Consider the following 25940-nt stretch of genomic DNA (forward strand, 5'->3'; position numbering starts at 1 on the left):
CCGTGTTCACATTAAGCCTCGATAATGATCGAATTATAATCCACTTAAGTCTGGAATGGGTTCACATCAACTAATTACAGCACGTAGTTATAATTGGATGACAATTATTTCAAACAACTTCAAGGGGATCGTTTGAAGTATTATTACAGTGCGTACACGTGGTGGTATGAGAAGACTGACGAAACTTTTAATCGCTTTATGGACCGAAGATTTGGATTTGTCTTCTTCTATTCTCGGAAGCTATCCCTGGTTCTCTTCTCGCATCAAGCATGGTGATGATAATCGTGGCAGCCACGCGATACGGCGCGAGGTTACCCTGCCTATTGTATTTGAATTTTCGCAGATGTGAACAGTCCAAGTGTTCTTCGCGGCTTGCTCAAGCCGTGAACGTCTACTGCGCATGCGTTTGCTTTGTTATGAACCATTTATACGCGCATTTCGAGTCTTATGTAATCCGCATTCGTATAAATTGCTGTGGCCCAGTTCGCGTCTTATGTACTCCGCGGATCATTTTTCACGCATAAACGGCCCTATTGTGACGTTTCTATGGCCAGTGCTTAGGACCCAGTTGTTCAAAAAGCCCGACTCTGCTAATCCCTGAATACCAGAACCTTAAAGTAGCTTAGCCTTTTAATTTCAATGGACCAACACATATGTTTTACTGCAGCGTGAATTAACATTGTTCAGGCTTTTTGACAAGCAAAATCAGACAAAGCTGGGTTTGAATTTAATCGCGGATTAGAGTTAATTGGCTTTTGAACTGCTGGGCCATGGAGAAGAAAAAGAAGTCTCTTCGTTTAAATGCTTATCAAAATCGGAATGCATCGCATTACCGGGGTGCAAGATAACTGTAACGCGATAAGCTAACAAGAATTATAGAAATACGTTGTCTGTTTGGCCAGAATCGTGTCCTTACCAAATTCACGTTTCACCGGAGTTTTCGGTAGAGGGATATTCCTTGAAACCTTTGGACATCCAGAGAGGCGACGATGACTGGCAAAGCGCCCATTAACGTGACCTGAACCATCACATCCCTCAGTTGGACAGCTAATTGAGACGCAAAACAAACAAATAATTATGCAATCAAGCAAGTCTTAAAGTTTAAATAAAGCATTTTTCAAAATAATTATGCGGCGATTCGCCATGTTTTTTTTTTTTTATTTCATGTCTAGAATTTAATAACGAGTCTATAAAGCATTCTCATTCTTAAAACGGATTTTGTTTATTTAAAAAACCTGCTTTACAGTCCGAGTTACGTTTGGCTGGAAATGGGCTTCAAGGAAAATTTTGTTGCATTTGTCAACGTACAGTCATTGAATTGAAGCCGTCCAACTGCGATGGCACTAAAGGAAGTCATACATTAAACATAAAACCCTCAACAACCCATCGCCAATTTGCTACGACATCGGAACTGTATTTCCTTGATACTGTTTTCCCAAACAGAAACAAACTGACCCTGGGACCATAGATCTGAGCTTAGCTTGGATGAGTGACCGAGAGCTTTCCACGCAACACACCAAATACGCTAGGCCTAAAGCCTCAACTCTCAATATGAATCTCTTCCCTACTAGTGTCTTAAATTATACACGTACATGTAGCCATGAAACACTTACCCTATGAATCTTGAAGAAGCTGTGAAGTAAAATCAAGCGACTCCATAAGAAAACGTTTTTAAAGTCTTTCCTACTTTATGGATTTTGGACTAAACAAATCGCGTCATTAAAATGAAAGAGGCCCGGGTTGGGTGGGGGGAGGTCTCGCATATTAAAGGGGCGGAGATCCTCGTCGTCTCGCTCAGGGGTGTAAATTTCGGATTTTGGTCTCACTTAAGGTGTTCTGGGCAAAACGCCATGATATGTAGCCCATATGTAGCCGTCAAGGCTTAGGGTCTCACGCAAAATAAAATGAAAATATGTATTTAATATGTTTTAAATATGGTGTCTTAAAAGCGAGGGGCACGCCCAGATTGGTCTAGTTTAGGCGTGTAATTCAATATTAATATAAAAAAAATAAAAAAATACATACATGTAACTAAAGCTTACTTGAAAGACGGCTTTGAAAAAAAGAAACATGGTGTTGTCATTGTTGAAATATCTCCTATCGTTCCAGAGATGTTCACGTTTTTGTGTAAAAACTGATTGTTTGTGAGCAGTTGGTTTTTGAAGCATGTGTTACGATTCAAGAAAAGATGTATTTATGATTTTTCCCTGATCTTACCTTTGCCACTTCCATAATCTGAATCCTCAAAATCGTCTCTAAACTCATCGTCGTCCTCCTCCTCCTCCTCAGATGAGCTCTCATCTGAAGTGTACTGAACAACCTCTTTAGCTTCTAAACAAATTCCATCCACGCTACTTGAATCATCTTCCTCTTCGTCATCCTCATCATAATCATTACTTTCTCTTTCGTGATCACCTTGTTCTGCTTTGATAAGCAATTCTTTGGAATCTCCTAATACAATACAATAAAATTACATTTTAATCCTCAAGTTCAATTACCTTGAACAAACTAAAACGAAACTTCACAAACAGCATTGCTGAATTATAAAATTCAAGTTTTTAATTTTAGCAAGCAGAAATGAGTGAGGACTTTTGAGTTGACTAGTCCATGGTCCAGGCATTCAACAGTCGTCAAGGGTTCTGGTCTACAAATTTGAAGGTCTACAAACTTAGCAGGCGAATGAGCATAGTGAATTCCACCTTCATATTTATCGAAAAAAGGCACCCAAAAAGAACAAGAGACTGCTCAAGCCAACAGCTTTTTCTAGTCCTAAATGTCTCCCAACCCTTTGTTTTTCTTCTGGTACAAATTCGATCTGTGATATGGGTGCCTCGCGTGGAGTTGATGGTTACACTGTTGGCATCTATATGTACCAAAGGCAATTCTATCCAAAGGCTTAGTGACTGGTCCCCATACTGCAGTTAGCTAGCACAGTTTGCATTTACATGTAAGTGAGGCATTTGGGTTCCAACTGAAATTATGACTTAAGGTAGCCTAAAATTCTATACACCATAAATAAACAAATAAATAAATAACTTTATTTTACAAGGGTAAAACTTTACAGTACAGCACTGACAAATCTGTGCCCCTGCAACCAAAAAATCAATTTTATTTTTCTTTCAATTTCAAAACTATGTTTACTAAACACTAAGTGACCAAAGTTTTAGGCCTTGATTTCAAAAAGACACATGTTTATTTTAACTGGAATTTTCCTATTCAATGACCTGCAACTACTAACTTTAAGATCTTGAGAAAGCTGGATTGAGGAGAAAATGACGTCAAAGGCTCACTGTAGTTTAAGAATACAATGCATGAGTACACCACAGAATTAATAATATATATGCAGCACTGGAGTTTTGGGCTTTCAGACTTTTAAACTGGCAATTTGCATATATAATAAGCTCCATTCACACGCTGAAATTTTAAGCCCAGTGTTCAGAAAATACACTTTTAAAATCGGAAGAAACAAAGGAAGTAATTTTTTGTTATCACAGGGCACTTAAAAATGTAAAAGCTAATAAAAGCTAAACTACAAGACAGTATAATATTTAAAATAAAAGTACCTTTTCCCTAAGCATTATAATAATAGTTATGAAATGGGAAAACTATCTAAGCCTGCATAACTTTCCTTCAAATGGTTTATGTATTTCTGTTTGAAATACTTTATGCTAGTGCTACAACATAGAGATCTAATATTGATTAGTACTATTTACAGTAATAGCCAACCTGAGTATTCATGTAGTGAAGATACATCTTTGGATGATGTAACCACATTGCCACTCATGACAGAATTAGCCACAGCCACAGCGGCAGTAGCTGTAATGACACTCGGCATAGAACATGATGGAAGCGTGGTGGCGGGCGACATTGATACACAAGCCTCTGATAGAGGATCAGTTTTCAACTTTTGTGCCTTGGCTCTTGGAAAGGTGAAATGAATTGGTCCATCCTTGTCATCAGAGTCAAAGTTTAGTTCTTTCTTAGATGAGCTGTCCTCGGTGCTGGAAGCAGAAGAAATCCCCGAATCTGATGATGTTGGGCTCTGCTCTGGTGAAGTCTTGTCTGTGAGAAGGTACTTTGGTTTATGCCCTAAGATAGAACACATTATGGTAATTTAACAAGTGGTACAGCCTGCTGCAAACATTCTTAAGACACTGAACTTTAAATATCAGACTATATAGCCCAGCTAGGCATCAGCAAGTTCTCAGAATCTTCTCATTTCTATGAACAGTTCCTCCACCTCAATAGATATGACTTAAAAAGGTTTGCAATTCAAGACAGCGATCAGCACTTCTAAGGACAAAACAACTTTTTGTGTGGGAGAAGAATCAAATAGTTTGAAACAAAAAGGCTATTTCTTAATAATCATTGAAGTTATTTAAAGAAATTTGCAATTCATTGTTTTTTCCTCATTAATTAATATAAGCTGTAAAATTGTCCAGGTTATGTCATGCACTTGGCTCCATTTTTTGCATTTAGCCAGTAATCTCCCCAAGCTGCAATTGATTTTAAAACATTAATGCACCTTTACAGTTCATACTCTGTGGTTATGCATTGTTGAGCTGTACTGAGCTGTATCTCTTTTTTGCTTTTTTTTGAGAGAAATCCCAAATGTCAACCTTCCAATTCCATGGTAGAGTGTAGCAAGTCGATCACGATCATTAGCAATATGTACATATACAGTATGTCAAACTCCATGCAGTCAATTCATGAAGCATTATTAAATAAATGATCCATTGACTCCTACATGTAGGAGAGAGACTAATCAGATTTGCCAGTACTCCATCTAATGCCAGACAATTTAACTAGGCAATGGGGGAGGGGGGTGGGAGGGGGGGAGGCAATAGGCTAACTAATTGGAGCATTACAGTACACTGTAAGTCATGCATCACAAGGGAACTAACCTTTTTTGTGTGGAGGTGTTGCTGGTGGACTCTTGCACTGCCCAGCAAGCGATTTCTGAACATTTGCCAGGGGACACCCTGAAAGACTGAGTGACATTGCGACCATCAATATAAAATGTGCACGTCAAGTCAAGTGCAGATATGTCTAGAAATTCACATAATCAGATGCATGACGATTTTGATAAACATTACTACATGTATGCGTCCCATTGCTCTTCTCTCCAACTTTAATACACTCGCATCGGGGAATACAGACATCAATGTGACAAAGTGTTCCCTGAACTCTGGTACTCAACTTTAGATAAACAGGCGCATTTACCGTAATTGTACCCTCAGCAAACGCCAACCCTCAAACAGGGATGGCACTAGGATTTTTCAATCTGGGTCCTGGGACCTGCATGTTCGGCCAAATTGGGGTCCCAAGCATTTTTTGGGGGTCCCAAAATCTTGGTGACCCTCTGCGAGAAAAAGAGTATGTTTTAAATTATGAGAAAAAGAGAGTAACCAACTTGGAATTAATATTTGACGCATATGCATTGGACCGGCCGACAAAGGCTTTTTCTAGAGCCGTTAAATTCATTCCTGGACAAGAACTCTGTTAATGAAAGAGCACCCTTTCCAAAGGTTTACGCATCACTGGTTTCCTCCCTTAGGAGCAACGAACAGTGACGTCATTTGCTATATATTTGCATTCAGTGACTTGCAGAGTACATTCCTCTGAAGCAGAAGGCGGTCGAAAATTTAGTTTTAACCATTTTAGATGTTTTAAACCCCATTTCTTAGAACTTCAATTATGATCACAGATCGCTCCAACAGTTTTACAAACAACAGAATATACTGACAAATCAAAGCAAGTTGTGTGAGTTATTTAAGTCAGTGCCTTGCGTCCTGGGACGCATTAAAATTTCGATGATGCATTTTTTGGATTTTATTTGCATAAAAATGCACGATTTCTGCGTTAACGCGATCCCTGTCAAACTTACATGGACTGTACCTGCTGATGCTGATTAACTGTAAATTGTTTCCAACAGCGATGGGTTTGAGGTTTTTGGAAATCACCCTAAGCTACAGTACAGTACTGCTCAAAGATAAGCGAAGTCCATCAAACCCGTTGACAACCCGTTGAAGACGCATTGAGAACAAAGAGTCAACGCATTTGAAAATAAAACCAACGCGTTTGCAAACTAGTTTCTTTTCAAGGAAGGATTCCGTTTTATATAGTTTCTTTTCAACGCGTTTGGCCTTTCAATGCATTTGGCCTTTGTTATTCATTTTCACACCTCTGAATTGTGTTTTTAGTTGCATCACGAAATAAAATCATGAAATCAGTTTTGACACGTATGAAATCGGCGAGGAATGACCGCGAAACAGATTTTCAGTCATTATACATGTAAAACTCTGAAATAATTCTCAACCAATAATTGGGTACCTTATGGAGTCATTTTGTTTGTTTTGTATGTAGTTGATCATGATAATTTACAAGACTGATTTATTTTTACATGTATGTACACAATCAAGATATTCACACAAGATGATTGACAGCTTGTCAAAACAGAACAAAAGAACATTTAACCATTATTTCATGAGCATGCATTGGATATGAGTTGGCTGTTACCAATCTTGTATCCAACAAGGGCGAATGGAATAATTATTGTTTTATTAAATTCTCAAACTTGGGTTTTGCTAAATTTTATTTAAGTTCATGAAACGACCGGAAAGTGATGTGACTTCCGTGCACCAAAAACTTATGCTGAGTGAGTGCTGAGCGATATCTGCCACATTCATTTCCATATAAGGTCAAACAGGTATAATGGCTGGTAACTGAGATCCAGTGAACCAATGAGAAAGCTAGAATTGCATTATCCGAGGTTGAGAATTTAATAAATCGCATTATGGCATGACTTGATAGAGTAACAAATTCTCTACATTCTCTCCTCGACATCAAAAATTCTCAAATTTCTTGGAGGGCTCATAGCTACAGTACTATTAATACCTTCTGTGTGACGTGTACATTCCAGTTTTGTGTCCTGTTCCATCACAGCCAGGAGTAGGACACCTACAGGAGATGAAAGACCAATAAAAATTACTACATAGTTCTTTGATATCTGCTACGGAATTAGTGAGAGGATTGCAATCTCAATCTTCAATTTAATTTTTAATTTTTTTCCGTTCCAAAGGAGTACTGCACAGACGAAAAAAGGAACGCAGTCAGAAGCTGTTAAGATTACTGGCAGCCACAACACTTCTTCAATTGTCAACATCAAATTATTGTGCAGGGAACATAAACTTTAACACCTTAATTAATGTACTTCATAAACAAGGCTATAAATTGTTGAACTACATTTAGAAAATATTAATTTTAAAAGCACCCATAGCCCAAAAAATGATTGCCTACAATATAATTGCAAAAGAAAGAAATGTTCACTGCATGCCGAATAATGATGCACTTCAACAAAACTAGAAGCCAATTTAGTATCATAATGAAACATGATGAGCAGAGGAAATGAAATTAAAAGGCACAAGAATATTATGATAATATGTTTAAATAATTATAAGCTCACCTTACACCATTCTCATCTCCTGAAGATCTTCCTGAATAATAAGAAAAACGCATGTTTATTGTACATTACAAATTACCAGCAAAAAAGTGCAGTTTTTGTACTGTAATTCTGATTCATGATGCAGCTTTGTTGCTAAAGCAAGTTTGAAAACAACACTTCTGAAATATCAAAAAAACAGTTTCAAAACTACCGGTAATTTCCATACGAAAGACTTCATAATCTGACTTTGACTGACTGACCTTTCACCCATTGTCCCCTAGGAGTGAGACTCAATAGCTCTTACTCTGTCTATTATGCCAGGCAATTTTTTTCTCGTCATTGGGGGCTAATTCAGGAATTCTGAACACTAAATAAATCTGATTAAAAACATCATAATCTTACCATCTTTGGGCTTATCCACAGAAATTCTCCTGGGACATCCATAAAGGCTAAAATGAAAGACGTTTTACATAAAAATGATGTTAATACATGTCTAGCCTAGCAACACTATATAATTATTATTATTGATAATATTAACATTGAAGAGGATACAATAATGTACAGCTGTAGATAGAATAATTTATTGTTATTTGTCTATATCACCACATATTTAACTTTAATTTTTAATTTTAATTTTGGATTGCTAGTTTTCACGAAAACCAAGATAAAACAAGAAAACCTAGTATTCTTTACTATCACAGAGCTTGACACTTTCTAGGTGGATGGATAAGTTAATTTCCCCTTGTCATCCCTTGTGCCAATCTTGTAGAGACTTGGTGTACAGTACAAACCTTCTGTGAGATGCAAACATCCCAGACTTGTGTCCTGATCCATCACAACCAGGAGTTGGACATCTATTTGTAGTAATAAAAGAAAATGCTAAATGAAGAAGTACTGTAACATAGCAAAAGCTACAATCTGAGAAATAACAATATAATACAACTGAGCCAGTACACTTAAGGGTGGTTTTCCTCTGAAGCTCAAATCCCATTCCCGGCGTGTTAATCACCATATAGTAGAATGGGTGTCCATTCAGCACCTTGATTGGCTAATTCAATTCACTCTGTTGATTTCTGATTTCAACCCCAGCCCCTGATGTAATTATAATAATTATACTAATAATAATTCACAAAAATAATAATTATCATTGAATAAATAAAATAAAATAATTTATTACTACTTTATAATCACCTTGATGAGTCAGATCCCAGGTCGGAATCCCTGTCTAAAATAAACACAAACAAACCATTAAACTTTTCATGGATGAATTCTGATTGAGAGAGTTGTGAAAATTTCTTTCGTCATTAAAGTTAGTTGAACATGACAAAGTCTGGTCTCATACCTCCATTATCACTTCTTCTTCGACTGGTTCTCTGTACATAAGGGCATCCATAAACACTGATAATAAAACAGCCCAATGAGATGATGATGATCATAAGAAGAAGAAGAAGAAGAAGAAGAAGAAGAAGAAAAGCAAGTGATGTACTCAAACATCGATCTGTGTCACTCTTATAAATTATTAATAGCTCATTTCCGAGTTGCTGCATGCCTCAGTTTCAAAGCGAGTCCTGGTGCACAACCATTCAAATGGAAATGAGTTGCGTATTCTTATGCAAATCAAACTCATTTCCCTTACAATAGTTGAGCACCAAGACTCGCTTTGAAACCGAGACAAACAGCAACTCGGAAATGGCCTATTATGAGGCAGTGCAACCCAATGATTAGGTTTCCCTTGAGATCCGTAGTTTCCAGGTACAAAACCCATTTTGACTACTCGTTGAATTTGTTCCTGACAGTCCCCGGTTCAACTTCTTGGCCACACTTGTAAATAGCCAACTGGTTTGCCTCCGACCAGTTCTGTCGTTTTGTTAATTAAGTTTCATTGGCCCTGAAAAGCCCTCTGGGGAGTGGTCAATTATTGAATAATTGTATTGTATTGCGCTAAAACATTTAATACTCGAAAGTATTGAATATATTCCCACAACAGAGAATAGTGGGGAATACACATATGAGGTGAGAAACAGGAGGTGAACATGCAAGTCCTTATTGGAATCTTACATGTAATTGCCAATATACATTTTCCCTTAAAACTTTCCGCATACAGGTACACTTAACTTACGGTATTAGGGCTTGTTACACTGTATATTATGGATATCATTTGATTGATCAGCACTTTTATTCTCCCTCCTCCATTTACTGTATTAAATAATTTTTTCAAGGTGACATTTTTACCTGCGATGTGATGCAAATTTCCCATTGACATGCCCTTTCCCATCACAACCTGGCGTGGGGCACCTACATGTACACAATGAACAGAAACAATAATGTCACCTTTAACACATTCTAGCATGACTATTCTGGGGGTGGGGGTAAAGGGGTGGGGGGTAAGGGGGTGAGGGGTGGGGTAAGGGCTGGGGGGAGGGGTAGGTACCATAGCTCAAACAACCCAATTCTTTACAAAAATGCCAACCGTAATTAGACCTAAACACCATACTAAAGATAATGTTTAGTCCTAAGGTTAGCATTTTTGTAAAGGTTTGGGTTATTTCAGCTATATGGCACCCTTCAACCCCCTGCCCCCTAACCCCGTAATAGTCATGCCGACGCATTCCCTCCTGAGAGTGACACTAAAAGATTTTACTCTGTCTAACACCACAGGATTTTACTCGTCAATGGGGCCTGTGTTAGGGGTGAATGGATTAAATACAATTATAGCAACAGTTACTAGTTTGAGTGTGTCGTGAATTTACATGGCAAAACAACAACAAAATGCCAAACATCAAGTAATCCAAGCCAAGGATTTTGAAATCAGTGTTTGAATGAAATAACTGTTGACATGTAGTACAGGAGGTGAAAGCATTCAAGATTCAGTGTGTGGTATTTGACATTCAGAAAATTCTAATGAATGAACTAATTAACACAAGCAGTAGCTCTGAAAAAAAATAATTCCAAATACTCAACTAACCCAATGAGCTCTTGGATGGATGCTAAAAGAAAACAAAGTATAAAAAGATTATTACTTAAGCAATAACAAATATATATCTTTGTATAAGAGAAGTACATGCAACCTTGACTGTAAGCTTATACATGTATGTCAAATACTACATTGAGTAATGTTGGAAATTGCTTTAAATTGTTTTAAGAAAAAAAAAGAATCAGAGAACATTCTCTTCAAATTCCTTACCAGCCATTCCTAGTCCTCTACACTGTCTCTTTAGATCTCTGCCACCTGTGCCAACTGGGATGTCCTGGTCAAACAAGGCAGCTTGCCTAGTAGCATGCACCTTAACCGATACAAAGGTAAATAATAATATACTTTGTCAGACAGGCAAAGAAAAAAGGAAAGGAACTTTAATCTTCTAGCGCTGTAGAGCACTAATCGGGGACACTGTAAATTGAAATTAACAAGTTAACGCAAATCAAATCAAATGTTGGTTTTTGAGGAGAGGAGAAAACCGGAGTACTGGAGAAAAACCTCTCTGTGCAGAGTAGAGAACCAACAAATTAAACTTGACCCATATATGATGTCGAGTCTGGGAATCGAACCCGGGCCACACATTGGTGGGAGGCGAGTGCTCTCACCACTGCGCCATCCCTGCACCCCAACTTGACAGTTTTAGGATCAATTAATTGGACTGTAGATAATCATTAATGGCAGCAATATTGCTGGTGATTTTATTTGCCTTACTGGAGCAGGAGCAGGAATGGTGCAATGGTGAGAGCACTCAGTTCCAACCTACAATGCCACCTGGGTTCGATCCCCAGACTTGTAATCACATGCGGGTTGAGTTTGTTGGTTCTCTATTCCGATCTGCCCAAGAGGTTTTTCTCAGCGTACTTCAATTTTCCCCTAGCTCTTCAAAAACCAACCTTTGATTTAATATTAATAATATTTACCCCAATTAATGCCTGACAGGCCAAAATACACTTTACATTTAAATTAAGTTTGTTATCATATTATTCTTTGTTATTACATTCTCAATAATGCACTTCTCTTGCTCTGATTGGTTCACTCAATCTCAGTTATCAGCTCATATACCTTATTTTGACCTTATATGGTAAATGATTGCGCTTAGCCTTGCTAAACTAAAAATTTTTACGCCACAGAGCGAAATTTCTCCTGGTATAAAGCAAAAAAACATGTTTTTGTGCAAAGTTTGGATCAATTTTGAGGCTACGCACCTCGTTGGCTATTTACCATCTCATATCCAAAGCGCGCCCCTGGAATAGTTGTTAATTATTAATATTGTAGATATTACTGCTCTCATTCCCATGAATCATTTTGCTACAACACAATCATACATACACATTTACATTATACGAAAAAACAGTGTTGAACACAGCTGGCTAAAATCAAAACAATTTTAGTGAGATTTTGCAGCAATGGCACAAAAGACTGCAACTGTCATCTGTCGGTATGCATTATGGAAAATTTGGCCCAACAAAATAATATGCTACAATACAGTTTCTGTAATTGTGGCAACAATATCATATTTTCTCTTTTGGAAGGCCTAATACGATACCTTTAATACTTGAGAGACTAAATTTGAAAAAATAAACCCACCCTTCTTTTGTTGGACTTGTAACTAACATCAAAATCAGGTTGTGGCTCTCTTTCTATACATTCTTCATTGCAGTACAACTTCTCTTCATCGAAAAATTCTTCCCTATCCACATCATCTCTGAAAGTCTGGCAGCTTGATTCTGGGACTGATTTATTCGACATTGTATCATGATCAAGAACAGCTATGTTGGTCTCATGAAGCCCTAAATTTGATTCATCTTCTTCTTGTGTTTCACGTTTTACTGCAAATTCAACCTCAGGTGACTTCACACTCGAGCAAAGCTTGGGATACTTGAGTGGTCTTTGAAATTCCTGGTAAATGATCAATAATAATAAAAATTGGAAAAATAAGAACTTTTAACTCTGATTCTTAGGCTTTTATTAGGCTAACAAACCAATTCTTTTTTCTTTAGGGAACATCAACGAACTAATATGGCAATTTCGTGTTGGTGTTATTGGGGGGCTCCTGTAAGTTCAGTTGTGCAAGCCTCAAAAGCCATCTTGACCCTAAGTGAATATGTCTTTGGAAGTAATTAAGTTTTATTTTATGCTTTGTAAACAGACAAAATAGTTGCCTGCTTGCCAGCTGGGAATATCAACGAAGTTCTCTTTCACAAAAATTAAAAGTCTTTCATATTATTAAAGGAGGAGAACAGCTGTTGCAAAAGGAGGAAGTGTCGCTGAAACAAAAACAGAAGTTTCTATGTACAAGCTGTACACATCAATATTTTATTAAGAGGAGAAAGGTCACAAAGGTTTTTTTAGCATGGCCGACTTCCTCCTATTGCAGATACATGTAATTATAGATGCATGTGGATTTCAGTAAGCGTCACCAAGTATCCCCTTGCTAATACAGACAGTATTAACATCACAATATGTCCCCCCATATAACCAAAAAATCACAGTTAAACTTTACCCTAAACCAGGGCTGTCAACCCCCAAACTCTTCAAAGAATTGAGAATTGATAGGGATGGGATGATCGATGACGTCACAACACTGTACTTGTGATGCCATTTTTGATGACGTCATTCCGTCTTTTACACAAAAAGAAAGTACACTGTCACACAACCAAGGCAAAAGTCAAAAAATGCGTGACAAAGAAGTCATTGGCATTGCAACATTAGATTTGATTGGTTTATTTCGGACCAATCACATTATTGCTCAAATTACATCGATAAAGCGCTTGCAAGAACGGTTTATCTGAGTTTACATATATGAGGAAAATAAAGAGGAAAATAAACATTTGAATTTTGTTATTATCCATGTTCAAAAAACACAAAGTATTTTGAAGTTTTATTCATGTGACAGTCGAAACGGCAAACTTCGGCGATTTATCAGGAGATTTTAGATCGTAATCTTGACATCAGGAGATTCTGTCCAAAAATTATCTGGAGTCTCCCAGATTACCCGGGAGAGGTGACAGCCCTGCTAACCTTATTGTTAGAAAAGGCTCAGACTTAACAGGACACTCATGCTGGATGTCAAAATTGGGTGTGCATCTAAAAACGCGCACCTTTGGACATAAGTGAAACTTTTAACCAGACAATATTAGTGTTATGGCGACCTGGGGCCCCGTTTCTCGAAAGTCCCGAAACTTTACGGGCCATTTTCGGGTGTCACAATTCCCTTCGTATCTCATTAAGAATGGAGAGGATTTAAGTCGTCAAACTTCACAGTCAGTTTTCTTTTGTTACTTTGAAAACATGTTAAAAGATCGGCCTTCCAAAATAAGCGGTTAACAGTTTCTCAAATGGCTTTTCAGGCCCGAAAAGTTTTCGAGACTTTCGAGAAACAGGCCCCTGAACCTTGCAAAATAACCCAACTGTCTCCCGCAGATTACTGTTAGTGAGTATGAACTAGTGAAGGTAATAAGTTCCATTCATGTAAAAACACTCAGACTTTGCTTTCTATAACCAAGCTGCCAACGGAAAAAATAAATCTCACTCTATAGCTAAGAGCCACTTTTTTCGAATAAAGGTGGAATTTTAACAGGTTTTGAATTTACCGGTAACAGCAATAAAAACAGTCGCTAGGATTTATGCATTGAAATGCAGCCCTCTTGGAAAAACAGTGAAATTAATAAATTCACCCAAAGTAAAAGGACAAAGTACAATAATAGAAATTATTGTTAATGATAAATTATTATCATTATTATTATTATTATTATTATTATTATCATCATTAGTTCTGTTATTATTATCACTATTATTATTACTAATAACTTAAAAAAAGAAATTAATTATTAAAGGTGAAATTAAGAACAAAGACTATGAGAAAATAATCTAGCTAAAGATATTGACAAACAGAACAAACAACACCTTGTCAACAGTTTGTTTCCATGAATAATATTTCATGGAAGGAGAAAAAGTTGAAAAGCCTTTCTTTAGATTGACAAAAGTCAGGTTATTATGCAAAAAACCAGTCAACTAGGAGTTAGAAATTGAAAGAAATACCAAGTACAAACTACAAAGTACAATAGTTCTTTTAATTCAAACACAGCTTTGAAAAGAAGGAAGGAAACCAAATATGCAAATTAGTTCATCCTCTGCAACACAAGTTCCGCCATAATATTGAGAGCATAACAAACAAAAACACTTTTTGAAACTTTTTATGCCTCTGTGAGCACCCCTTAGAAAAAATTGCTCGTTTCTGAAAGAGCTATGTTTGAAAATTAATCTTGAATGATTTGCCTGAAATTTCAACTAACACAGAGCATAAAAAGTACTAGACAATCTTAAACTTCATGTTACAGTTAAACTGTTCATAGATTCGAACAGGAGGCTTAAAAGGCTGGGCTGTACAATATGTTTTGAGAATTTTGTGTGTGTGCGAATAACTTAAAGCTCAGCAATCGGTTGAAAGTCTCGATAAAAGAATCAAGTGAAATACGGTGTACATGAACATTAATTACTATTTCTTACAGCAATTTTTTCCCTACCTGCAAAAATAATGTCACGTTTCTTCAGAAAATTCCGTTCATATTCATGTGTTTATCAAGTTTCATTACCTTGCACTGATATTTAAGAACCCATACATGTAATGGCGCGCAGCAATTTTTCCTCGTGCCGTGCCTGATAATTGTTTAGTGAAAGTGAACCAGCATGTACATTTCAGCGAATGAAAACTGAAATGTGTTTTTGCAAAGGAAAGTTACAACAACTAGGAAACATCATATGGGAACTTTTTGAGATCTAAATTTAGCTACGATAAGGTGAAAGGGGCATTCCACAGACTGCCCGCAGCGTTACAAAAGAAATTAAGATTAAAGGTGTAGAGTTCCCAAGTCTAACTTTCGTTCCCGACCTCGCAACAAGCAAAGAGGCCATCTGCGCATACCAATGAGATGCCAATCACTCGATAAAATTTCCTGAATTTTACAAAACTCGAGCATACAGCTGAGCCACTTTTCGCAATTCTGGAAAAATTATTTAATCGCATCGCGGCCAGATTCATGCACATCAAAAATTTCATTTGATGATGCACATGCTTTCCCGAAGTTTTTTTCAATTGTCTAAAATAATTCGATTCTCTCTAATACATGAAACAACTGCTAGTGTTTACTTAAGCATATTCAAAATGTAGGTTCTAATCGCCGAAGAGGAGAAAACTGCTCTCTGATTTTCCACCATCCAAACACAGAACCAGGCAGAAGATTAAATCAAGCATATCATGTAAACTTTCCAGGGAAAATATCGCCATCTCCCGGAAACTTGCGCGTTTTAGCAAAGAGATAAACAATGAGCAGTTCTTCATGAAAGTACAAGTCACAATTTGCATATTATTTCGCTAGCGATCGAGTATTAAAAAATATATATTATGGAACGTTCTTTTGCCTGCTTATTTTAAAGACCAGTTTGAATTTTGACAGCTGTTACCTTCTCAACTCCGCGAAAGTTAAGTAGCGAGAATTTGATCTCTATAAAATACAACGCAATACTTCTTACGAAAAACTTTTCGCAACACAAACTACAGGTTCAAATGAATGGAGAAAAAAATATGCAAATTAGATCGTGGCCCGCAAAAAAGTTTCAAAACCAAAGCAGAGTCAATAATTTTTTTCCCCAGGATGTGAAAACCGCCACATCAGTCGGAAATTCGCCCTTGTTCCTCGTAAACAGCGTAAGATAAATTCGACTCGAGAATTCTAGAAAACGAAATATAAGCTTGCTGCTACAAGTTCCGAATCTTCACAAAGAACGCAGCAGAGATACCAAAAACGGTTGTATCAAGTTTCAGTATTTCGTGCAAAGCGAGAAATTTCCTCTAAACTTTTTAACAATGACAAGAGCAAGTTTTTCACCGAGTGAATGCCACTCGCAAAAATTGCTGCGCTTGATTTTGCGTTTTACTCACCAATTCGGGAGATATTGAGGCTCTTTTGCAACCTGTGAAAGCAGTTTCTTGTCCATGTTGCTGGTCTGCAAATTCCCTGTTCTCAACGGCAGTTCGCTCGGCTTCCATAATCTTGTCTTCTGCGGCGTGAAATTTGCCCTTTGCTATCACCCTTTCAATAAAAACACTGAACTTTTGAGGCAGTCCTTCTTAAACGAAAGAAAGTTTTTTTCCAAATGAACGAGCGCTGTTAAGCGAAATTAAGTTTAACTAACAATATTTGCGCACCGCATCAGAAAGCCAAAACCTTCGAAAGTCAAAATATGAAAATTAACACGGGAGAAAATATTTCAAGATTCCGCTGAACAATCCCTACACGTTAAGTCCCAAAGAACGCGCTAATAAATCACCAGAGCTCGCTGAAATTTAACTGCGATCTGTCTAAATGTGAACAATTGAACAGAGTGGAAATTATTACAAATTCTTGTTCGTAGAGGGATAAATTTTACAGAGAGCGCGCGTCACAGAGATCTTTATTTCCACAAAATTCCTACCCTAAATGATAGCAGTGCAAAGCGCTTTCGATTAAGCGGAAGGCCACAAAATTCATGTTCTTGCCTCTCCAGCTGAAACTATTATCTGCATCCAGCAAACAAGACATGGATTTCACAGCTATTTAAATACATCAACAGACTGGAAGAATAAATTTCAAACTGCTTGAAGTCGACAAAGAATAACAACAATCCATAAATTTCTCACAAGTTCAAGTTACAGCGATCGAAACAATTTCTCGATTTTTGAAAGTATTTCGGCAAAGCGATTCTCGCTCAGGAAGCACTAAATTCTCTTTTCGCTTCTTTCTCCCATTTTACTTGTTCAAAAGCCATCATTTGCATACGGAAAAGTTTTTGTCATCGCGCGAGGAGTCAAGCTACTCTGAAATGTTACCTGATTGAGCAGTTAGCGACGATCGTCGAAAATCTCTACAGTTGAAATTGAGCCTGGGTGTCTTCGTTTGGAGCCCAAACACAATTCGGTGGCGATACGTAAGTAAAATCGCCGTCGATCGCGAACTTTCACGGCTTCTTTTATGACCCCATGTTCACTATTCATTTGCTAAACTGTCTTGGGGAAAAGTTCTGAAACAAACTTTTTCCCAAGATGCACCGCTTGCAACTGATGCACCCTCGGGTTAATTTTGGATTAAATATTAATCGCAGTGAAAACTTCTTCTTCTTATCTCCCAAAGCACATCACAAATAAAGTTTTCCCGGCATAGATATTCGATTTTTTTTTTTCAGCAGTAAGGTATGGAGCGACTCCAGTGCATTTTAATTGCCCGGTTTCCAATCGCACCGCGGACGGATGGATTTGAAAGCGAAACTTGCTCATTTTGAATTTTTTAATCCATTTGAACAAACACGGATTGAAAATGTTTCGGAATCAGAGAAACAAACCGAAAAAACTATCTTGGTGCCTTGCATAAGTTCACCAGATATTTAAAATAATAGGTTTGATGTATTCGGAACCTTATTTCATGTTCACCAAATTAGATTTTGGTAATTTTAATTCCTGCTTTCACTCCTTCGAGTTTCAATTCGTATAAAAGATATTTCATTTGCATTTTAGATCAGCATAAGGAAAGCACTTAAATAAAATCAGCAGTTTAAAGTAATTTGCTTTGGTTTGGAGAAACATTAGACCCTACTTATCAATTTTCGATCCAAAAGGCCGCGCTAGGGGTCTCAATCGACTCTGAAAACACTATGGAACTTTAAAGCTATCAAAACTCGTTTTCTGAACTCCATGTATATTTTGCTCCCTGTCATTTTAGAGTAAACAGAGGATAAACATTCTCACGGCTTACTTGGCTTAATTTGTCAAGATCGACATTTGAGCCGTCTAGCTTACTATGAGAAACCTCAGCACGGCAGGCGCTTTTCGGGATGTATTAAAGGCGCTGTTATTTAGAAAATTTATACAGAGGGCCCAAGGAAAGAAACGAGCTAAATTAATAGATAAATATTTTTTGAGAACATCATCAGGAGCAGTTCTGAGCTTTCATGATCCTCCCACAAGAAACAAAGATGTGAACTGAATAAAGCTATCTGCACTGAGTTAGTAAAATGCTAGTGCTAATTATTGCGAAATATTCTCAGAAAATCTGAAATGAGGGTTCACTTCTGTACCTGCTTTTAACGGCCAAAGAAGTTTTAAAATAAAATGAATAAAAAAGTCTCATCAAACTTCAATTCAAAGAAAATACAAAACAGCGCAATTGGTTCATCCAGAAGATAAAAGCCTTTTTAAGCCGACGGCTATTTTCAAACGGTTTTTCCGGTCTCAAAGAAGATTTCCATTTATTTTCTAGAAAGCAAGAGTGTGTAAAAACATTACTTAAAATGAATAAATTAAATTTCCTTACAATTTCTTGGCTGTAAAACGGGTAAACTGTGTAAAAACGTCAAGAACAATTAGTGATTGGCAGTTGTAAAAAGTTGATTTACAAGTATTGCAGTACCACTAGAAGCAAAGAGGTAGATATTTGTAACTTGAACAAAAATGGCAAACAGCAAGGAATTTGTAACAGCCTTTTCAACGAACGAGGGCATAGCCTTGCTTAAGTTTTAGATGTCAGTTCCAGCAGATGACGGAATTAATCTGCCTGCCATTGAATTTGTAAGCAAGCTTCGGTATTTTACAAAAGAGGTGAGAGTTGCCGGAAATGTCAAGTCCGGCCCTTTTAGGGATTCCTGATAGCCCCGTTGATTGGTCGCAGAGACTTACTTGCTCGTATTGACTCGGGCATGCTCGGAAAAAATCCGAGTGCTCCGTATATCAACGAATATCAATCGAACCTACGACCAGCTCGATTACAAGTTCGGATGTCGATTGCCTTTTCTAAAACGCGCGAAATTTTAAAGCTGATTAACTAAGATATGCGAAATGCTTTTTAAAGTGGACTTAAAACCCTGACAGAACAGAGGCAATTGCGGCCAAACTCTTAAGCTTTGACGAGGTTTCCACCAACCCCCAACTACTCTAACACACCTTTTGAACAAAATAGCTTTGTATTCGGTTGGGGTGTCACGCAAGGTGATAATCCTGAAATTTCATAATCTCCTAAACCTGTTAACATATGTCTTCAATTCCTCCAGAAGTATGGCGAAGTATGGCGTCGACGCGCTTTACAGCGTGACCGTTCAAATCCTCTTGGCAATGAAGATGTGAAATCCTTCTGAAAAAATGTCGCTTTTCTCGGGACCAAAGAAATTTTGAGCATCTCAGATTTATTGAGGCCAAGTTTGGAAACTGAATTTACACATCGTTCGCAAGCTGTTCCGTTTTGAGTCGCATTTACGCGCCGATCAACTTGAAACTTCAACATTCCCCCCACCTGGGCAAAGCCCGAGCATTTGAAGTTTTGAAGATTGGATCGTTCAAATTCCCGCCCTCTCAGGGCAAAATGGTGTTCAAATGCCCTACCCTATCGTCGGATTTGTCTGTCATACCCTACTAAAGAACAATCGTCGACTGCTCCTGTCGTCTTTAATAAAGACCTTTTGAAGACCTTTTTTGTAAGCCAATCGCTCACAAATGCTATATCTCCATCTCGTCCAAACACATGTTTTATAGCTCTTAGCGACTTCGGCGCCCGAAAAAAAAATTATTTGAAACTTGACACTTAGTTCCGGTTCAATTTTCCTCACCCCACGCAGGCACAGGCAGATTCCCCACTCCCCGGGCACAGAAGATGGTCAAATGCCTGGGGTTTGCCCGGGGTGGGGGGTGGATGTTGAATTATCGATTTGATCGTCGCATTATGTTTTAAGCTTCTCTAAGGGACCTTTCAAAATGTCCTTGGCCTTTTTTTCTTTGTTGCCGACATGGTGCAACAATCTTCTCCGCAGTTATCATTCATATTTATGGTGCGGTATGAGAAACATTTTGCCATTGGCTAATTATTGCTAATCGATAACTGCTTAATAGGCCTTACCCCTTATGACGTACAGCACCTGAATTCTTTTGTTGAGTGACTACTATAAATACCAGAATGCAATGTTTCAGTAGTCACTCAACAAAAGAATTGCGAGGCGTTACGTCATAAAGGGTACAGAAGCATACTATGACTGAAGAAATTGCAAAGTTGTAATAATGTCTGCATTTGATTCGTCTCATGTGAAGTACGATCAAACCGCTCCACAGCCGTAATTCCTTGCTAAGCCAGGCGGGAAAAATTGCTTGGCCTATCCGAATAGACTGGTCGTTCTGAATTGAATCAGACGCCGTACTTCACATGAACGTAATTAATTCATTGAATTCGATTCGGCTCATGTGAAGTACGGCGTCTGAACCGTGCCTTAGGATGAGAACAAGATAGCCTTGGAGTTCGTGAATGGCACTTACAAAATATCTTGGAAAGGTCTTAATTTTTTTCATACGATTTCGTAGATCAGGAGCTCATCGATGGGAATATTAATCTTTATCTCCACTAATTCCTTGAGTCAACCCTTTCCCGAGTAAATTTATTTTTAGGAACAGGTATTTCCAGCGAATAGTATCATAATTCCCCGATAACGTTTCGTATGCTTCTGCGTACATCTTCAGAAGTGACGGTGGATACAAAATTGGACTTTGACATACAGGATTTCTAACTTATTAACTATTAAGTAGCAATATAGGTGAAAAAAAACTAATAAAGACACAGCTTTTCGATGCTGACATATTCACAAGTTATGGTCGGCTTTAAATCTTTGATCAATAGTGTCTCCTTTATTTTACAGTGAGCGTCAGTTAAATAAAGGGGACACTATTAATCAAAGATTTACATTGTAAAGCCGACCTTAAATGAATATGTCAGCAGCAAAAAGCTGTGTCTTTATTAGTTTTTGTGACCTCTATTGTTACTTAACAGTAATAGTTAATAAGTTAGTTATATTTAAACTCCAATTTTGTATTAACCGTCACTTCTGAAGATGTATGCAGAAGCATACGAAACGTCAAGAAAAAGGTAATTTCAAATGATGCGCTTATATCTGTTTGTCACCGCTGTTTGAGTGTTATTTCTGATAAAACTGAGATGGCAAAAAAAAAAAAGAGTATTTTGACCTTTCCGAGTTCAGTGGCTCGTAGCCACTTTGATTATAAAAGTGCGCTTCAATTCGTCAGTATTCGACTCTCTTACAAGTTCACGGTTAACAATTTTTTTGTCGCTATTTCATATTGTTCAACTTTCGCAAACTATCAAAACTCCACGCGAACTGGAGGAACGGTGTTGAAGCGTCGAAAAAAATTAAAATTTGCCGTGGTGTGCTAACGTTTTCCGACGAACTTTCCCCTCGCAGATTTATAGAGACCCCAAAAAGAAGTGTGCAGAAATATTTCGCATTTTATTGCATCCCTTTAGAAATCACTGGTGATCCTTGCAATATGAGTGGATCACAGGAGCGCGATTGATATATTAACGAATTTTTTGCTCTATATCGCACCATTTCCTCAGCCAATGAGAAAGGAACACTAAAACACAACAACCAATCATATTTCTTAAAGCCACAGTGAGGCGAATTTTGCAACTTCTGTTCTGAAATGGATCAATAAAATATTGGTACTGGCTAAAATCCTGTATTTGAGCGATGAAATAATCATTGAATGATTTCTAAATGGATGTAATAAAGTGGTACTTGAACTTTGTGTCGTGCAATGTTGGTCTGAAATCATACTTGTGATTTCAAATCGAACTCACACTGCGCGCTCGTTCGAGTTTGAAATCACATGTATGATTTCTTTTCAGACCTAATCGTAACTATTACAAAATTCTCGAATCTGATTGGTTCTGTAGTGTCCAATCACTGGTATCCAATTTGAACAACTCCAAATTGGATACTCGTAATTGGACATCTACGCCATTCACGCGTCAATCACATGCGCTCGGATGGGGTCATTCTTGCTGTTTTCCTACAGTTTGCAAAAAAGATTGAATGTAATTTTAATTTTTTCAAACAAAAAGGTTTTCAAAGACTTGTCAACCTCGAATTTTGTTACGGTTACGATTAATTAGTATCAGTATCACCCAACTAGTTGTCTAAGGGTGCGTTTTTTTGGGCAAATCCAAACGCGGATTTCTGATCTCGGATCAATGGATTTTTCAGCGTCAAAAAACCGCAAAATCCGAAAAAGGATTATTTTCCATGACAACGCAAACAAACAAACCCAGAGTTGCGAGCAAATTTTAAAAACAAGAAAATATAGCGGTTAACTTTGTTTTGGAGAAATTCTTAAATGAAAATGCCACCAGAAAAAAAAAACCTTAAAGATCAATAAAAAGAAATGACGAAAAACATGCTATTTTCGCTGTAGGAAAGATGCTAACAATAATTATTATTGCTGTCAAGAAACATTTTGTGTAATTTCTGGTGTTAAACTTGCAGGAAAGCTTACTATTTTTGACCTATTCATGCCTTCGATCGTACGGTAAAAATGGCGCGAGAAAAACATTTGGGCCAAACTGTCACGTACGGTAGCTGTTGTGTATCATTTTTGCATGGAAAACCCCTTGTCAAAAACATCCTTCGGTTCCCAAAAAAATCCTTTCCCAAAAAAACGCTTAACTGATGAATCTCAAAAATCCGGATTTAGATTTAATCCGAAGTATCCTCCTCGAGTGTGGATACTTAAGATTCATGATTGCCAAAAAAACGCAAAATCAGTTTTTGGATTCAAGAATCCGTTTTCGGATTTTCCCAAAAAAACGCACCCTAATGCAAATCTCGCATTTTAATTGGCTACGCTACTAGAGGACTATTACTATTAGTAATAGTCCTCGATTAGCGAAAAGTGTAACGCTTCCTTTCGTTTTATTCCCAAATAAATATTTCTTCAACTTGCATTTGCTAACTGTATTATTGCCTTTTCTGTCCGACTAGTTGGATGATACTAAAACAATTAGATCTTTCACCTCAAGGGCTACGGGTGTAATTGTTAAATAGGACTTAGGGTGCGTTCGATTGGATTGGATTCAGATCAATATGGATCTTCGGATTTCCAGTCAAACGCAAAATCCGAAAACGGATTTCGCGACGGATTTTGTTAATTGAAATCCTTACCCGACATGGAATCTGCGACAAAATCCGTTGTCAAATTTTGTGTTCGATTGGAAATCCGAAGATCCAGATTTTAAGATCTAAATCCTGATTTCCCAATCGAAAGCACCCTTAATGTCGTACAATTCAGGGGTAATCGTGCTCGTAATTTCAAATCGGCTAGTCCTAAAACAAGGAATAGGAAAATTGAAGAAGGAGAGGAAGGAACGGGGAATGGCGAACTGGGAATTCTCTAAATGGGGAATCTCTAACATCTTTTTAACTCCGAAGAAAGTGTGACAGTCATCAATCACCGGGCAGGAAATGGCTTTCAGATAGCGCTGCATCAAAACATTAGTCGAAAATCTTTCAGCAGCTGGCAACTTCTTACTGCGATCGCAAGTCTCGCACACAGTATATTTATTTAATATATGTATCCATAAACGCATCAGTGAAGGTTGTGAACACGCCTTAGACCTCAGCGATGGGCTCGCTTAGCGTTCTTTCTCCATCGCTAGCCGTGTAATAAAAGAGGGGTCTCTGCAGTAGACAAAGTGTTCGCAAGTTAACATCAGTGGCAATTTCGCTTCAGCTTGAAAGAATTTCAGTGTCAACAAAACAACACATTTCTTAGGTCACTGAAGGATGTAGTGTCCCTTTACGTTTCAAGGGATTCGTATTAGTCGGCCTCCGCGAGCTAACAGATCGGCCGTGCAAATTAGCAATTTATAATTCTTTGCAATGAACACCTCTCCCCTTTTTGCTTCGATTTTTACACCCACCATCCGCAGGCATCTTATGAGGTAGGGCAAAAAATAATTTAATTGGCTGTCTGCAAATAGAAATGGTGGGAAAACATGATGGTATTTACTTTTCTCGGACGCATACAAAAAAAACCCTTCATGAAACAGTAGTGTACAACTAAATTCAATAGTAATGAGAATATGTAGAATCCAAAACATCCTCGTGTTATATTGTTGGCTTTTCGAGTCATTTCCTTAATACTTCTAATTCCGTAGTACTCAATTTGATGGATACCTCACCATTCACTCGCACACAAACACATAAAAAGGAAATCTGAGCAGTGGATGACGAAAAGCATGAAAGACCAATTAAAGAAAAAATAAGTTCGAGATGGCGGGAAAATCATAAAAAATATATTTTCGCGACAGGCAATGATTTGTCTTTTCTCAGCCGAGTTGACGTTAAGTGGACATGGATGGGTTTAAGTTTCCCTTGGCTTTTGCCAGTAAAAAGATAACCAGCGTTCAACTTTTTGAATAGCGAACGTTGCTCTCGAGAGGATATTCTCGTTGTTTGTTAGATTTACAACTGAGGTTCTGAAATTTTTCGTGCAGTGCAAAAATAAAGGGCCTTTGAAAATTAGAAATTAGTGCAGTGCGTTATTAAATTCCGCTCACCGCTGACATCCCACAGTGCAACTAAATGTCGAAAATAAGTTTATTCTTTCGTTTCTTCTTTTGCTCGACGGCAATGGTACTTAGAAGGACTCCCTTCTCTACTCCTCTGTCGTTGTACGTTTTTTCAATATGTAATGAGCAAGGTTTTCTGACTTTAAAGCCATCAACTTGTCTCCCAGCTTCCGTTCCAGCTTTACATCTTTCATATTGTATGTTTCCTTCATATGTATGTTTCGTCCGCAGCTGTGCTTCGTTGATACTTTAATAGCCAGCATTTCTGTGCAATTGTATGTTTTTCACCTCTACCTCACTTCCTTTCCCTCTCTTGACTCGGTGCGAGGGGGTCGGGTAGAGGTCTAGAGCTGGACTAGAAACCCCCTTGCTTTGTTGCGCTCTGCCCCTGAAGATTCGCACCCTCTCATGAGCCTCGGTACCGTTGTCCCCTTTGGCTTTTGCACTTCCCCCTCAACTATAACAGAACCAAACTTGGGCTATTACAACCGAGTTTTTTAAATGGTTTAGGCACCCAATGTTTCTTTTAGGGTAGCACACAGGCCGCGAAGAGGACTGTGCAGGGATCTGTCAGACCCTGCCCTTTTGCGAGGACTGGGTGGCCATTAGCCCGGTGGCCTAGGACCCATTAGAGCCCCTCCCCAGGGTGACGTTTGGACTTAATACATTTTAAATTTCTCTAAATTAAGTATTTTTCTACCGGTCATTTTTCTACCGAACATTTTTCGTGTTTTTCATGTATTCCATTCAAATAGCTTTTTCATCTGGTTTGATTATTACGCTAGTTTTGTTTCAAGAAGGAACTTTCTTTTGCAAAAAACATATCTCCTCTATTTTGTCCTTAGTTTTAATAACTGTAATTCATCGTCATCAAATTTCTGTGACACGGAAAGCCTAAGTTATTTCTTATAACACTTTAATCATCACATCGGGATTCAGAATATCCCTATTATGGACCTTCGACATCTATCCAAAAAAGACATTGTAGAAAAAAGACGTGAATTATATCACCTACTGAACGGAGATGTTTTCTACCCAAGTAAGAATTGGCCCAAAGATACCTTATCTATATTCTGGAAGAAACCCA

The 25940-nt window shown here is 37.8% G+C and overlaps 1 protein-coding gene across 2 annotated transcripts in view; it reads right to left on the bottom strand.

The window, feature by feature from the left end:
* LOC138045328 (suppression of tumorigenicity 18 protein-like) overlaps positions 1–17469 on the bottom strand; it is a 29416-nt gene extending 11947 nt beyond the window's left edge. For both annotated transcript variants that reach the window (XM_068891778.1, XM_068891777.1), the window contains exons 1-17: positions 17290–17469; positions 16363–16513; positions 12009–12320; positions 10629–10728; positions 10410–10431; positions 9677–9739; positions 8787–8842; positions 8636–8669; positions 8236–8298; positions 7847–7893; positions 7466–7496; positions 6898–6960; positions 4905–4990; positions 3727–4089; positions 2218–2451; positions 1614–1632; positions 917–1047 (exon numbers count right to left, since the gene is read on the bottom strand). In XM_068891778.1, coding sequence (XP_068747879.1) covers positions 917–1047; positions 1614–1632; positions 2218–2451; positions 3727–4089; positions 4905–4990; positions 6898–6960; positions 7466–7496; positions 7847–7893; positions 8236–8298; positions 8636–8669; positions 8787–8842; positions 9677–9739; positions 10410–10431; positions 10629–10728; positions 12009–12320; positions 16363–16470 — 1732 coding nt within the window. In that variant the 5' untranslated portion in view covers positions 16471–16513; positions 17290–17469. The remainder of the gene's footprint in view (positions 1–916; positions 1048–1613; positions 1633–2217; positions 2452–3726; positions 4090–4904; positions 4991–6897; positions 6961–7465; positions 7497–7846; positions 7894–8235; positions 8299–8635; positions 8670–8786; positions 8843–9676; positions 9740–10409; positions 10432–10628; positions 10729–12008; positions 12321–16362; positions 16514–17289) is intronic.
* Positions 17470–25940: the final 8471 nt, after the last annotated feature.

Source organism: Montipora capricornis, chromosome 4, assembly GCF_036669925.1.
Source record: "Montipora capricornis isolate CH-2021 chromosome 4, ASM3666992v2, whole genome shotgun sequence".
Taxonomy (NCBI): domain Eukaryota; kingdom Metazoa; phylum Cnidaria; class Anthozoa; order Scleractinia; family Acroporidae; genus Montipora; species Montipora capricornis.